The sequence below is a fragment of the Pelophylax lessonae genome, assembly GCF_965119305.1.
Source record: "Pelophylax lessonae genome assembly, chromosome: 2".
Lineage (NCBI taxonomy): Eukaryota > Metazoa > Chordata > Amphibia > Anura > Ranidae > Pelophylax > Pelophylax lessonae.
In genome coordinates this window covers 50,259,853-50,274,618 of record NC_138769.1, presented here as the reverse complement: position 1 = coordinate 50,274,618, position 14,766 = coordinate 50,259,853, and the positions used below count along the sequence as shown (strand labels likewise).

The following is a 14,766-nucleotide window of genomic DNA, read 5'->3' as shown; positions in this document are numbered from 1 at the left end:
CTCCTCTTCTTCTGTTCCTTTTCTGTGCTCCTGGCCTCCCCCTCCTATTGTGTGCCCCCACACCAAGCAGCTTGCTATGGGGGCATCTGAGCCGAGTCACAGCTCTCTGTGTACATTCAGACAGGAAGCCCGGACCCACCACTGCCCCCTCTCTCTCTCCTGATTGGCTGACTTTGATTGACAGAGGTGGGAGCTAAATGTGCCACGCTGCTGTCCCAGCCAATGAGGAGGGGAGTCCCGGGCAGCTGAGAAACTTCTGCAACATAGCTGGATAGAGATGGGCTCAGATAAGTATAAGGCTCGGTTTCCACTAGTGCGACTTGCGGTGCGACTTGACACATGTCAAGTCGCACAGCAAGTCAAAAGCCATTGTTTTCAATGGGGCCCGTTTCCACTGCCGCGGCTTCAGTTGCGGCGACTTCAAAAGTAGTTTGTGTACTACTTTTGAGCCGACTTCCCTCTATATATGAGGGACAAGTCTCACTGAAGCCGCAGTTTACTTTTGCTATGAAGTCGTGCTAGAAGTAGCACAACTTCTTAGCTGCACTAGTGGAAACCTAGCCTTAGGCTTCATTCACACCTGGGCGTTTTTGAGCGTTTTTCAGCTCCAAAAATGCTCAAAAAAGAAAGACGTTCCAAAACGCCCAAGTAAAACCCCATTCATTTAAATGGCCCCTGTTCACATCTGAGCGTTTTAAAGCCTGAAGCAAAATGCCTGTAGCTGAAAAAAGTACAGGAGCTTCTTTTTGGGCTGATTACCAGCGTTTTTGTTAGATGTCAATGCCTGCCTTCAAAAAACGCCTGAAAAAATGCCCATAAAACGTGGTAAAAATCGGGGTAAAATTGCGGTAAAAAACGCGTGAAAACGCTACGTTCAGGTGTGAATGCAGCCTTAGAGGGGCTGAGGGGGAATACTGTATGAAGTTTTTTTTTTTTTTTTTATCTTAATGCATAGAATGCATTAAGATAAAAAAAAATAAAAATACTTCTGCCTTTACAATCACTTTAAATGTATTCCTATCACAAGGGAGCGAACCAGATTTTGGCCAAGTGACAGGTCCTCTTTATGGAGACATCAGTAGTCTATTACAGTGGTCCTCAACTCCGGGCACACTAACAGGCCAGGTTTTAAGTATTACCTTGGGGAGATGCAGACTAGAGTACTGCAATCACTAAGCAGCAAATGATATCACCTGGGATGTAATTTAGTTATCTTGCAAACCTGGCCTGCTAGTGGGCCCTGAGGACCGGAGTTGAGGACCACTGGTCTATTAGACCCTCCAATGCAGCTGATCAAATCACAGATTGTGATTGAATTGCTTCTTGCTTGGCTGTAACAGCAAGGGAATGACAGCTCTGAAACTGGATAAAATCATTGTCACTTCTGACTTCATTTGTTATAGAGGAGGTCAGGGAACAGATGTTCCTCCATCTCCACTGCGTTCGCTGATCCTGACCGTTTACCTTGGTCCTGGGCTCCTTGCAAGAACAGGAGAACCTGAAAACCATAATGGACAGCCGCTGGATAGAGACGGGCACAGGTAAGTATTAGGGGGGGCCTCTGCACACAGAAGACTTTTTTTTATCTTAATGCATAGAATGCATTAACCACTTGCCTACTGGGCACTTATACTCCCTTCCTGCCCAGGCCAATTTTCAACTTTCAGCGCTCTCACACTTTGAATGACAATTGCGCGGTCATGCTACACTGTACCCATATGACATTTTTATCATTTTTTTCACACAAATATTTAATCACCTCTGGCTTTTTTATTTCTTACAAAGAAAAAAAGAAAAAAAGACAGAAAATTTTGAAAAAAATAAATTTTTCTCCTTCACTGATGTGCGCTGATGAGGCGGCACTGATGGTCACTGATAGGCTGCACTTATGGGCACTGATGAGGTGGCACTGATGAGGAGGTAATAATATGCCACACTGATGAGCACTGATAGGTGGCACTGCGAGGTGGCACTGCTGGGCACGGAGAGGCGGCACTGATGGGTGACACTGATGGATACTGACGGGTGGCACTGATCAGCACTGATGGGCAGCACCATCAGTGCCCACACTCAGTGCCCATAGTGCTGCTAGTCAGTGCCCATCAGTGCCTAGATGAGCAGGCACTGATGGGCACTGACTGGCAGCACTATGGGCACTGACTGTGGGCACTGATGGCGGGCACTGTGGGCAGTTGTAGTATTTTTTTCCCCTCTTCTGTAATCAGGGCACTGGTGACCAGTGCCCTGATTACATTCCTGTGTGTTCCCCTTACCAGTGATCGGCTCTGCTCCTTCCTCACACTGCGGTCTCTGTGTGAGGAAGGAGCGCTGGCGATGAGAGATGATCTCATATGTTTACATATGAGATCATCTCTCATTGGACGGTCCGATCACGTGGTAAATGGCTGCTGTGATTGGCCATTCACCACGATCTGTGATTGGATGTGTCCAAGGGACACGGCCGACACAGATTTTCCCCGATGTGCGCTCGCGGGAGCGCGCGGGGAGCCTGTTACTGGGAGGCCGTTCAAAGACGTCCTCACGGAAATTAGAGCCCGCGCTGTAGCCGTACTTCGGCTATAGCGCGGGCCGGAAGTAGTTAAGATAAAAAATAAAAATAAAAAAAACCTTCTGCCTTTACGACTCCTTTAAATTGGAAAAAAAAAAAAAAAAAAAAACTTTAAGGACGTTGCATTTTTTTTTTTTTTTTTTTTGCAAAGGACTTTGTAAGTTTCTTCTGCCAAAGAAAACTGTATCCCCATTCTTCCAGCAATTTTCTTTTAGTGAACAGTGCCTGCAGTGCATGTACAGTGCAGTGTACTCCGCATATATAGCTGAAGTGGCCAGAAATGATTTTTGCCCATTTGCGAAGTAAAAATAATTTAGCTCTAATGACGTATGTCCCATGCCTGGCTGCTGCAGCGTTTGTTACACATCCTACTTTTACTTGGACAAGTCTTCTGTTGGGGTGCATGTCTGGTGCTGAGACTTGTAGTTCCAGCTACAGTACACTGATCCCTGTGTATCACTCAACACCTCATCCATTCACAAAAAGCCTTGTATTCTTTTTAACTAATGTAAGGCACTCTGATTGGGGAAGGAGTGGATGAACCGCACAATTTCACCTCCAAACAAAGCAGCTTGCATTCATTGAAAAGAATAGAAGTCCCTTTATAAATGGAGGGGTGATCAGTACTGCAGCTGGAACTACAAGTTTTAGCATCAGATGATCAATGCTCAACAGGAGACTGCTGCCGGAGTAAGATATGTAACAAAGGCTGCAGCAGCCAGAGATGGGGCATACAGTATGTCAATAGAGTGAATGTATGTTTACTGAGCAAATGACCAAAACTCTTTTCTAGCCATACCTAAAGTGTTACTTTGGTGTGGCACTGGTTATAGTAACGGTTAGATGGTTAAAGTAAGCGATTATCTATATCGTGAAACGCGTCAACCTGACATGTCTGTCATGCACTGTCTGTGAGAATTTGTCTATGAGGAATAAAGGATTTTATTGATTTCAACACCTGCCTTGAGTGCGGTCCTACTTTTGGATGTTCTACTAAAGTGTTACTAAACCCAGGACCCCGCAATCACTATATCTGGTCTCCCACAGTACACAGAACATGGAAATGCAATCATTTTAGTAAATATAAACTGCTAAATACCTTTTCTCATCAGCAGTATATAGCAGTGTTGTGACTTCTATCAGTGTCTGATTAAAGCTTGTAGGAGGAGTTTTTATTCTCCTTTGACTGTCCTATGAGGCTGCAGGACCCCTGACACTCTGTCTGGACAGTGCTGATTGGCCCTGTGCTGATCACATGCACTCTCCCAAGAAAGGAAACTCTCTAGCAATACACACCAAACTGAGCATGTGCAGCTCAGTGGTGATGGAGGACTTTGATGTGATAGGGGTACTCTATAATGAGGCTATTCTGAGGTGATGGAGGGCTTTCATGTTTAGAGGGGACTCTGATGTGTTGGGGGGAAATCTATTGTGATGGGAGAGGGGGGCCTCTAATGTGATGGAGGGCTCTTATGTATAGGGGGGTACTCTGTGGTGATGGGGGGCCTCCGATGTGTAGGGGGACCTCTGACATGATGGAGCCTCTGATGAGAAGTTAATTTCTCAGGCAGTTCTGTGCATCATCCCAGGCTCACGTTTCCTATTGATTAGCACTATTTATGTTTTTTTACATTTTAGACCTTTTAGTGGTGCCTTGACTGGAAGGTTGAGAGACATGTGATCAGCAGACTCACCTGCCTGGAGAATCCAGTGATGTCAAGTTGTGATTGGCCAAAAGTTGCCACACTTCGGGTCCCATGCTGTTATCTCCTTTGTGATGTCATCAGAAGGCCGGCTGTCTCTTCTGGGTCCTAGCAGCTGGCCTCCTGGTGATGTGCATGCACAGTGGGTTCTACACAACCTGAAGCCTTGGGGGATCCGTGATGTGGATATCCGAAGAGCCAGGGGGTGGGGGACATAATTTTGGCCTAGGCCAGAATTGCGAAAGCGCAAGCTGCGTTCTGCCAAAACAAAAATTAATCCCCCCTATATTTGTGTTCATAACTGCAGAAAGACTAAGGGCTCTTTCACAGGGCCCAAAGTTCTCAACACAGGAAGAGGAAAAGTGTATCCCAGGTCAAGGGGGGAGGTGAAAGACACTGGGAAATGGGGATTTTGAATGTGCCCATAAGTCAATCACTATGTACCATAGCTAAAAACAATTTGTTCTTTTATTATTTCATACGAAAATGTTAAAATTACAGGAAAATTTAATTTGCATAAAAATATGTCATGTTGTACCATATAGTACAATGATCTGTATTTGGGTAAATCCCACAAGGTTAGGATCGACGCGTTTCGCCCAGGATATGGGCTTCTTTGGGATCCAGTCTTCAATGTTTCTAACCCTCTTGAACAACAACCAGCGGAAATGTACAATTGGGTGTTTTGTATTAGGGATCGACCGATTATCGGCAAGGCCAATATATCAAGGGCCGATATTGATTTTTGCCGATATATCTGTATCGGCCCCGGAACTGGCTGATATTGCCGATATTCCAAATATTGCTCATTTAAGGGTAAAATTATGTCACATAGCAAAATTCCGTTTATAAAATGTTATTGAATATGCCACTCACATATGTACAAATTAAAGATATAAGCAATTCCACATTAGCAGATCTGCTGGCAGATCGGTATCTCTCACCCACTTGCCGTAAGTGACACCCGGGTGATACCACTCCGTCCGCCATACGATGGCGATCTCGGAGGTCACGTGGTCACGCCGGGCATGACCACGCACGTGACCTCCGAGATCGTATGACGGATGGAGCGGTATCACCCGGGTGTCACTTACGGCAAGTGGGTGAGAGATACCGATCTGCCAGCAGATCTGCTAATGTGGAATTGCTTAGATCTTTAACCCCATAATGACCGCCCACCGCAGATATACTGCGGCGGGCAGTCACTGCTGGGCAAAGTGACGTAGGGGTACGTCACTCGCTTAGCCGCCTGTAGGGGGCGAGCGCGCGCCGCCGGAGGCGCGCTCCCGCCCTCGCTCGTTCACAGGCACCCCAGCGCGAGTGACCAGCGGCTCCGATGTCCGCCGGCCACTCGCGATCTCCCGCTGGAGAGGGAGAAAGGTAGGCGGCTGATGTAAACAAAGCCGCCTGTCATTCTCCCTGGTGTAACTGCAGACACTATACGATCCTGCTATGTAGGATTGTATGTGTCATTGGTTACATCACAAGCCACGCCCCCCACAGTTAGAATCACGCCCCTAGGGACACACTTAACCCCTTGATCACCAATAAAGTTACCCCTTCCCTGCCAGTGTAATTTTTACAGTAACAGTGCATTTTATAGCACTGATTACTTTAGAAATGTCACTGGTACCCCCAAAAGGGTAAACAATGTCAGTCAGGGGTCCGATCGGTCCTCCGCAATGTCGCAGTCCCGCAAAAAAAAAAAAAAAAATATCGCAGATGACCGCCATTACTAGTAAAAAAAAAAAAAACACAATAAAAACGACAAACTTTTCCTGTAGATAGTAAACGCAATAACTTTTGCACAAACCAATCAAAATACGCTTATTGCGATTTTTTTTACCAAAAATATGTAGCAGAAAAATTGCCCTAAAATTTTAAAAAAATTTGATTTTTAAATTTTTTTTTTGAGAATTTCATATAAAAAAAATGTGAAAAATATTGTTATTTTTTCAAAATTGTCGCTATTTTTTTATTTATAGTGCAAAAAATAAAAATCACACATGGGATCAAATACCACCAAAAGAAAACTCTGTTTGTGGGGAAAAAAAAGGACAGCAATTTAGTTTGGGTACAGCGTAGCACGAACGCGCAATTTTCCGTTAAAGTCACGCAGTGCCGAATCGCAAAATAGGGCCTGGTCTTTGAGCAGCCAAATACTCCGGGGCTTAAGTGGTTAATTTGTACATTTGTGAGTGGCATATTCAATAACATTTGTAAGCGGAATTATGCTATGTGACATCATTTACATGAGCATCACCACCTAATGGTTGGAGGAGGAGAAGACTAGACCCTGACATAGGATGTGCAAAATATCAGCCGATACCAATATGCGATGGCCAAAATATTGGTATCGGTAACGAAAAATCAATATCGGTCAATCCCGATTTTGTATACATACATCCTAAAGGATCAAAGAAATCCTCTAAACTAAGATAGAGTATTTAATCTATGGTATCAGATCGGAGATCATGGAATGGGATCGTCATCAAGAAAATAGGCATCAGATAGGTAAAATGTAAAACGAAAGAAAGGGGCGAATGAGATCTATCATCCCTCCATAAGAAGGCACCAGGTGCCAGGTAGATAGATCCTTAATATACGTCCATAGTGATAGAAATCAATTGTGATTAATGGTGTCCAAAGAGTCTCCCTTGTCCCAGGTCCAAAGATGACTCTCAACACAAAGACCAAGCTGTCAGAAACAGCTCTTGGTCTGGGGTAAAAATCGGTAGCTGGCGGGACCAACTTCTGATCATGTGACCACTGTGGCCAAATCATTGACGATCCTTCACACCTGCCCAGGCATTCCGAACTGTAGTAAAGGGAAGCCAGGAAGGCCAGGAAGGGGTTAGGAAAACAGGTCTTGGTCGCCACCAAAAAAAAGGTCACACACTCTAATATTTAGTTGGCTTTGATTACGGCATGCATTGGCTGTGGCATTGTTTCGATAAGCTTCTGTAATGTCACAAGATTTATTTCCGTCCTGTGTTGCATTCATTTTTCACTAAGATCTTGTATTGTTGTTGGGAGAGTCGGACCACTGCGCAAAGACTTCACCAGCACATCCCAAAGATTCTCAATGGGGTTAAGGTCTGGACTCTGTGGTGGCCAATCCATGTGTGACAATGATGTCTCATGCTCCCTGAACCACTCTTTCCCAATTTGAGCCCAATGAATCCTGGCATTGTCATCTTGGGATATACCCGTGCCATCAGGGAAGAAAAAATCCATTGATGGAATCACCTGGTCATTCAGTATATTCAGGTGACCTCATTCTTTGGGCACATGCCGTACCTATCCAATAGGATAGTGACAGCATGCTTAGTTTAGTTAGTTGCTTAGTTAACCGGTTGCCGACCGCCGCAAGTACATATACTGCGGCGGTCAGCCCCGGCCAGGCAAAGTGACGTACCGGTACGTCACTAGCCTGGGAGCCAGTAGCGGGCGGGCGCGCACCGCCGGAGGTGCTTGCGCCTCGGCTCGTTCATGGACACCTCCGTGCGTGTGACTGGCGGACCCGATGTCCGCCGGTCACTCGCGATCATCCGCTGTGAAGGGAGAAAGGCAGGCGGCTAATGTAAACAAAGCCGCCTGTCATTCTCCCCTGTGTAAAAGCACTGATCTAATGGTCCTGTTATGTAGGACCGTTGATCTGTGCTGTTACACACACAGCCACATCCAATCACAGTAAGAAGCACACCCCTAGGGACACACATAGTCACTGCATCTCTAATAAAGTTAACCCCTTCCCTGCCAGTGTCATTTTTACAGTAACAGTGCATATATATAGCACTGATTACTGTAGTAATGTCACTGGTACCCCCAAAAGTGTCAAAAATGTCAAAGGTCCGATCTGTACGCCCCAAAGTCGCAGTCCCGCAAAAAAAATCGCAGATCGCTGCCATTACTCGTTAAAAAAAAAAAAAAGACAAAAATCTTTCCCTTAGTTAGTAAATGCAATAACTTTTGCGCAAAACCAATCAAAATACGCTTATTGTGATTTTTTTTTACCAATCATAGGTAGCAGAAAACAAATTGGCCAAAAATGTAAAAAAATTTAGATTTTTACATTTTTTTGGGGAATTTCATATAAAAAAAAAAGTGAAAAATATTGTTATTTTTGCAAAATTAACGCTCTTTTTTTGATTATAGCGCATGATAAAAAAAAAAAAAAAAAAAAAAAAAAAAAAAAAAAAAAATCGCACAGGTGATCAAATACCACCAAAAGAATGCTCTGTTTGTGGGGAAAAAAAAAGTACGTCAAATTAGTTTAGGTACAGCGTCGCACGACCGCGCAATTGTCCGTTAAAGTCAAGCAGTGCCGAATTCGCAAAATACCCCCTGGTCAGAAAGGGGGTAAAATCTTCCGGGGCTTAAGTGGTTAATTCCAGGTGGCGACTTTTTTTGGGCAGGCAGTTTATACCCTGTCAGATTTTTTGTTCACCATCTTTGCTTCACTGGGGAGATTTCCCTTCACTACCTGTCCCATAGCCAAACAAGTGAGAGGAAATCCCTGCAAATTAAGGGAATTCCTTGCCCCCTGCCCCCAGGACTAGTGTTCCCTATGGAAGATTTCCCCTCTATTACTTTTATGGGGACAACCTAAAATTTGCGATTTTCTTTAACTTTCACTTTCAATGATAATGGTAAACAGGACGAATAGACAAGAGGAACGTCCCTAACGGGGACACAGACAGCAATAACAACTGACATTCATTCTAATCCCTCTCCACTCTATCCAAAACTAAAAAATAAGTTCTGACTTTAGTTGTACTTTAATGCAGTTTGAGAAATACATGTTTTTTTTTTGCTGCCATATTACCAACCTGTAGCATTGTCACCGACAGCCAGGATCAGGCTGGAGCAGCCGAGTCTGTGGTCAGGAGAGTTCTCAATGGCTGCGCTGGTCTCGGGGCTCCAGGTCAGAGTCACCTCCCTGCAAGAAAAGGAGCGGAAATATTAGACAAATTATATAGAAATATCTGGATAGAGATCAGAGAAATCAAAGAATATCCCACTATTCTGTCACTGTTTATTATTCAACAAAAAATTTGTAATTATTATTATTATAATTATTATTATTATTATTAGAAACCCCAAAAGCACTGGTGAACCCTGATAAACCTCCATTCCAAACCGTTTACTAGTTTTGCATAGAATTGGGAAAAGTTCAAGGCCTTAGCTAAACACTTTCCACAGGCAAAAGATGTGCAAAGTCTTACGATTGGTTTTCTCTAGAAAGCAGCCACAGCCTGAGTAGGAAAGCCTGTCCCCTGCCAGCATGCTGCATGGAATTCTAGAACAACTTTTAAGCGACACATTTAAAAAAATGCAGGTCAACACATATAAACTCAAGTGCGTTTAGTGTGCAAAACACAACAAAAGTGGTTTATCTTTAGCTTTAGGGTCACATATCCGTCACGTATTCCAAACTGTCTCTAGCAGATACTATAGAACAGTTGTGGTCAATTTTCATGTCATGATAAAGGGGCCTCCAGTAAGGCCCCTAACATTACCAGTTACTGTGAGAAGCAATCAGTGACTGCAGGCATACTACAGGAGACGGGTCAGAGACCGCGGGCATAGTACAGGAGACGGGTCAGAGACCGCAGACACACTACAGGAGACGGTCAGAGACCAGACATACTACAGGAGACGCGGTCAGAGACCGCAGACATACTACAGGAGACGGGTCAGAGACCACAGACATACTACAGGAGACGGGTCAGAGACCGCAGACATACTACAGGAGACGGTCAGAGACCGCAGACATACTACAGGAGACGGGTCAGAGACCACAGGCATACTACAGGAGACGGTCAGAGACCGCAGACATACTACAGGAGACGGTCAGAGACCAGACATACTACAGGAGACGGGTCAGAGACCGCAGGCATACTACAGGAGACGGTCAGAGACCGCAGACACACTACAGGAGACGGTCAGAGACCGCGGGCATACTACAGGAGACGGTCAGAGACCAGACATACTACAGGAGACGGTCAGAGACCGCAGGCATACTACAGGAGACGGTCAGAGACCGCAGGCATACTACAGGAGACGGTCAGAGACCGCAGGCATACTACAGGAGACGGTCAGAGACCGCAGTCATACTACAGGAGACGGGCCAGAGACTGCAGTCATACTACAGGAGACGGGACAGAGACTGCAGTCATACTACAGGAGACGGGCCAGAGACTGCAGTCATACTACAGGAGACGGGCCAGAGACTGCAGTCATACTACAGGAGACGGGCCAGAGACTGCAGACATAGAACATGAGATGGTCAGAGATCGCAGACACACTACAGGAGATGGTCAGAGAACACAGACATAGTACAGGAGACGGTCAGAGACTGCAGACATACTATACTTGTTGAAGACTGTAAACACATTACATGAGACAGATAGAGATTAACGCTCTGTAGATCTCTTTTAAAAATCAAAGCGGTCACCTATTTAGTTCTTGCATCAACTCATACTACAGTCTATATATATATATATATATATATATATATATATATATATATATATATATATATACACACACATACATACATACATACATATATATACACACACATATATATATATATATATATATAAATACATGTACACACACACACACATACATACATACATACATATACACACACACAAAGGAAAGAGAAACGTGACAGCACAGAAAAAGGAAGATACATTTGGGGGTGATTAACTAAAACCGGAGTGAAAAGTCTGGTGCAGCTCTGCATAGAAACCAATCAGCTTCCAGGTTTGATTACAAAGCTTATTGGAAGAAGCTGAAGTTAGAAGCTGATTGGCTACCATGCACAGCTGCACCAGATTTTGCGCACTCCAGTCTTAAGAAATCTCCCCCAGGAATGAAAGGATACAAAATGATTAACCGACTAGAAGGCAGTCTGAAGAATATTGTCCTTCACTGGCCGGGGTGAGCCCCATAATAAAGATAATTGTCTGCAGGGGCCCTGAGGGCCACACAATAGGTGCCAAAGGGCCATTTGTGGCCCCCGGGCTGCAGGCTGAGCACCAGGACCCTAGAATGTGTCAGTGACCTGCAGAATATTTTGGCCCACTAAAATAAAGACATGGGGGGGGGGGGGTCCTCCTATGTACTATAATCCCTGCCCCCTCCCAGTATAGGAAATCCCATCACATGGAAATGTGAAAGACAACAATGTAACAGAAGATCTGTGATAGAGGGGAACCTTTTCTTCTCCAGCTCTCTCCTGATCTCTCTATCCTCCTCATCCTGTTCTTCTTCTTCCTCCTCCTCATCTTCATCATCCACTGCCCGGCTCAGCACAGACACAACCTCCCCGAAGAACGTGGCCATTCCTCCAGCAGCCTGCACACTCTCACTGCTTCCTGATCAGCATGACACAGAGAGCAGGCCTTACCATAGAGGAGGGACCAGGAGGACAGAGGGGAGGGAGATAGGAGCAGCGCTACTCCATGAGCGACCACTAGAGGGAGACATAATACCATCCACCACAGTGTGCTGACACTTACCAAAAACGGCCGCTAGATGGAGACGAATCACATTCATATGGAAACTAATGACAGCAATGAACTGCTAGAAAAGTGTCCTTTTTATTATCTAGTCCAGTGTTTCTCAACCTTTTTTAAGTCAAGGCACTCTTTAGAATTATGGACAATCTGGAGGCACTCTCTAAAATCCTGAACAGTCTTGAGATGCCCCATTCTAATAGTTTTACATAATGCAGCAACATCAATACATGTAGGACACCCAACATTAGAGGGGATTTATTCTTCCAAAGCAAATATACCATTGCAAACTAGTACTAGACTAGTATTCCAGTGTTTCTCTCCTCCCTCAATTGTTCTCCATCACTTAGCTAATGATACTCCAAAGCTGGTGGAGAGAGGCAGGGGAAGGCCAAACAAGGTTGATATGCAGGCAACTGACATTCTCCTTATCAACTGATGATGTCATTGGGTGTTAGGAGGTTGGCCGCTAGAAGGTTGTAATGGTGCACAATAAAAAACCTGTGGCTTTGTGTAACTAAAAGGCAGGCTTCATCCACCCTCCAGTTTGTATACAATTTTAGGGCAGTTTTTAGGCATTTTGCCAAGGCACTTCCTGAAGAAACCTCAAGGCACCCAGTGTGCCTGGGCACCCTGGTTGAAAAAGGCTGATCTAGTGTCATTCTGCAAAACAGAACAAATGCATTCCAGAGGGATTAGGGTCTTATTCACACTAGCGCAGTCCAACCTGCGTAAATATAGGTTTAGAGCAGGGGTCTTCAAACTATGGCCCTCCAGTTGAGCAGGAACTACAATTCCCATCATGCTTAGTCATGTCTGTGAATGTCAGAGTCTTACAATGCCTCATAGAATGTGTAGTTCCGCAACAGCTGAAGGGCCGTAGTTTGAGGACCCCTGGTTTAGAGGATATTTTTAAATAATATTTAAATACATGTACTGATTTTTCAAGGGTGTCATTCAAACTCAGCATTTAAGCGAAGAGTAGCTGCATTTCCAAAAATAAATTCTAAACACAGCTAAACCTGATTTTTGGCTTCTTAACATCAGTGTAGGGACGGGGTTTTTATACACTAGAAAGCCAGTCAATGCAAGAGCATTAACCACTTAAGCCCCGGAAGATTTTACCCCCTTCCTGACCAGGGGGTATTTTGCGATTCGGCACTGCGTGACTTTAACGGACAATTGCGCGGTCGTGCGACGCTGTATCTAAACTAATTTGGCGTCCTTTTTTTCCCACAAACAGAGCTTTCTTTTGGTGGTATTTGATCACCTGTGCGATTTTTTGATCACGCGCTGTAAACAAAAAAAGAGCGTAAATTTTGCAAAAATAGCAATATTTTTCACATTTTTTTATATGAAATTCCCCCCCCCCCCCCAAAAAAATGTAAAAATCAAAATTTTTTAACATTTTCGGCCAATTTGTTTTATGCTACCTATGTTTGGTAAAAAAAAATCGCAAAAAGCGTATTTTGATTGGTTTGCGCAAAAGTTATCGCGTTTACTAACAAAGGGAAAGATTTTTGTAATTTTTGTTGTTTTTTTTTAACGCGTAATGGCGGCGATCTGCGATTTTTTTTGCGGTACTGCGACATTGCGGCGGACAGATCGGACCCTTGACTGACATTTTTGCCACTTTTGGGGTTACCAGTGACATTTCTACAGTAATCAGTGCTATACATATGCACTGTTACTGTAAAAATACACTGGCAGTGAAGGGGCTAACTTTTTTTGAAAGGGAGGGGCTATGTGTGTCCCTAGGGGCGTGCTTTCTACTGTGATTGGCTGTGGCTTCAGATGTATGAAGAGTGATCAACGGTTCTACATAGTAGAACCGTATGATCATCCTTCATACACAGGGGAGAATGACAGGCAGCTTGTTTACACAAGCCGCCTGACTTTCTCCCTCTCCCCCGCCGATCGCAGAGTGACCGGCGGACATCGGGTCCGCTGGTCACACGCGCGGGGGGTCCGTGACCACGCGGGAGCGGGAGCGCGCCTCCGGCGGCGCGCGCTCGCTCCCTAGAACCTCACAAGATAGTGACGTAGCCTTACGTCACTTTGCCTGTGAGGGGCTGACCGCCGAATTAGATAGTCGTGCGGCGGTCGGCAAGTGGTTAAATGAATTGGCATCTACACTCACCGGCCACTTTATTAGGTACCCCTCTTCAATTGCTTGGTAACACAAATTGCTAATCAGCCAATCGCATGGCAGCAACTCACTGCATTTAGGCATCTAGATGTGGCGTAGATGACTTGCTGAAGTTTAAACTGAGCATCAGAATGGGGGAGAAATGGGATTTATGTGACTTTGAATGTGGCATGGTTGTTGGTGCCAGGTGGCTGGTCTGAGTATTTCAAAAACTGCCGATCTACTGATTTTTACACACAACCACCTTTTTACAGAGAATGGTCCGAAAAAGAGAAAATATCCAGTGAGCAGCAGTTGTGTGGAAGGAAAATGCCTTGTTGATGTCAGAGGTCAGAAGAGAACGGGCAGACTGGTTTGAGATGATAGAAAGGCAACAGTAACTCAAATAACCTCTCGTTACAACCAAGGTATGCAGAATACCATCTCTGAATGTACAACACATCTAAACTTGAAGCAGATGGGCTAAAGCAGCAGAAGACCACACTGGGAGCCACTCCTGTCAGCTAAGAACAGGAAACTGAGGCTACAATTCCCACAGGCTCACCAAAACTGGACAATAGAAGATTGGAAAAACATTGAAAGCTAAAAGGCTAAAGCTACACCTCAATATAAATTTAGGGAGGAATATTAATATTCCAAATAATCCCCAACAAAAAATAAACTGTCACTCATCAATAATAATGTAAAAAAAGAGTGCAATCCTCTAGACCAGGGGTGTCAAACTCAATTTCATCACGGGCCGCATCAGCAGTATGGTTGCCCTCAAAGGGTCGGTTGTATCTGGGGTGTATGTACAGAGTGCAAAGTTCAGAA

General features: G+C 44.6%; 1 protein-coding gene across 1 annotated transcript in view; it reads right to left on the bottom strand.

Annotated features, from left to right (window-relative positions):
• PSMG1 (proteasome assembly chaperone 1) overlaps positions 1-11,717 on the bottom strand; it is a 31,744-nt gene extending 20,027 nt beyond the window's left edge. Inside the window, exons 1-2 of the mRNA XM_082246546.1 lie at positions 11,504-11,717; positions 9,105-9,214 (exon numbers count right to left, since the gene is read on the bottom strand). Of these exons, the coding sequence (XP_082102672.1) occupies positions 9,105-9,214; positions 11,504-11,631 (238 nt within the window). The 5' untranslated portion in view covers positions 11,632-11,717. The remainder of the gene's footprint in view (positions 1-9,104; positions 9,215-11,503) is intronic.
• Positions 11,718-14,766: the final 3,049 nt, after the last annotated feature.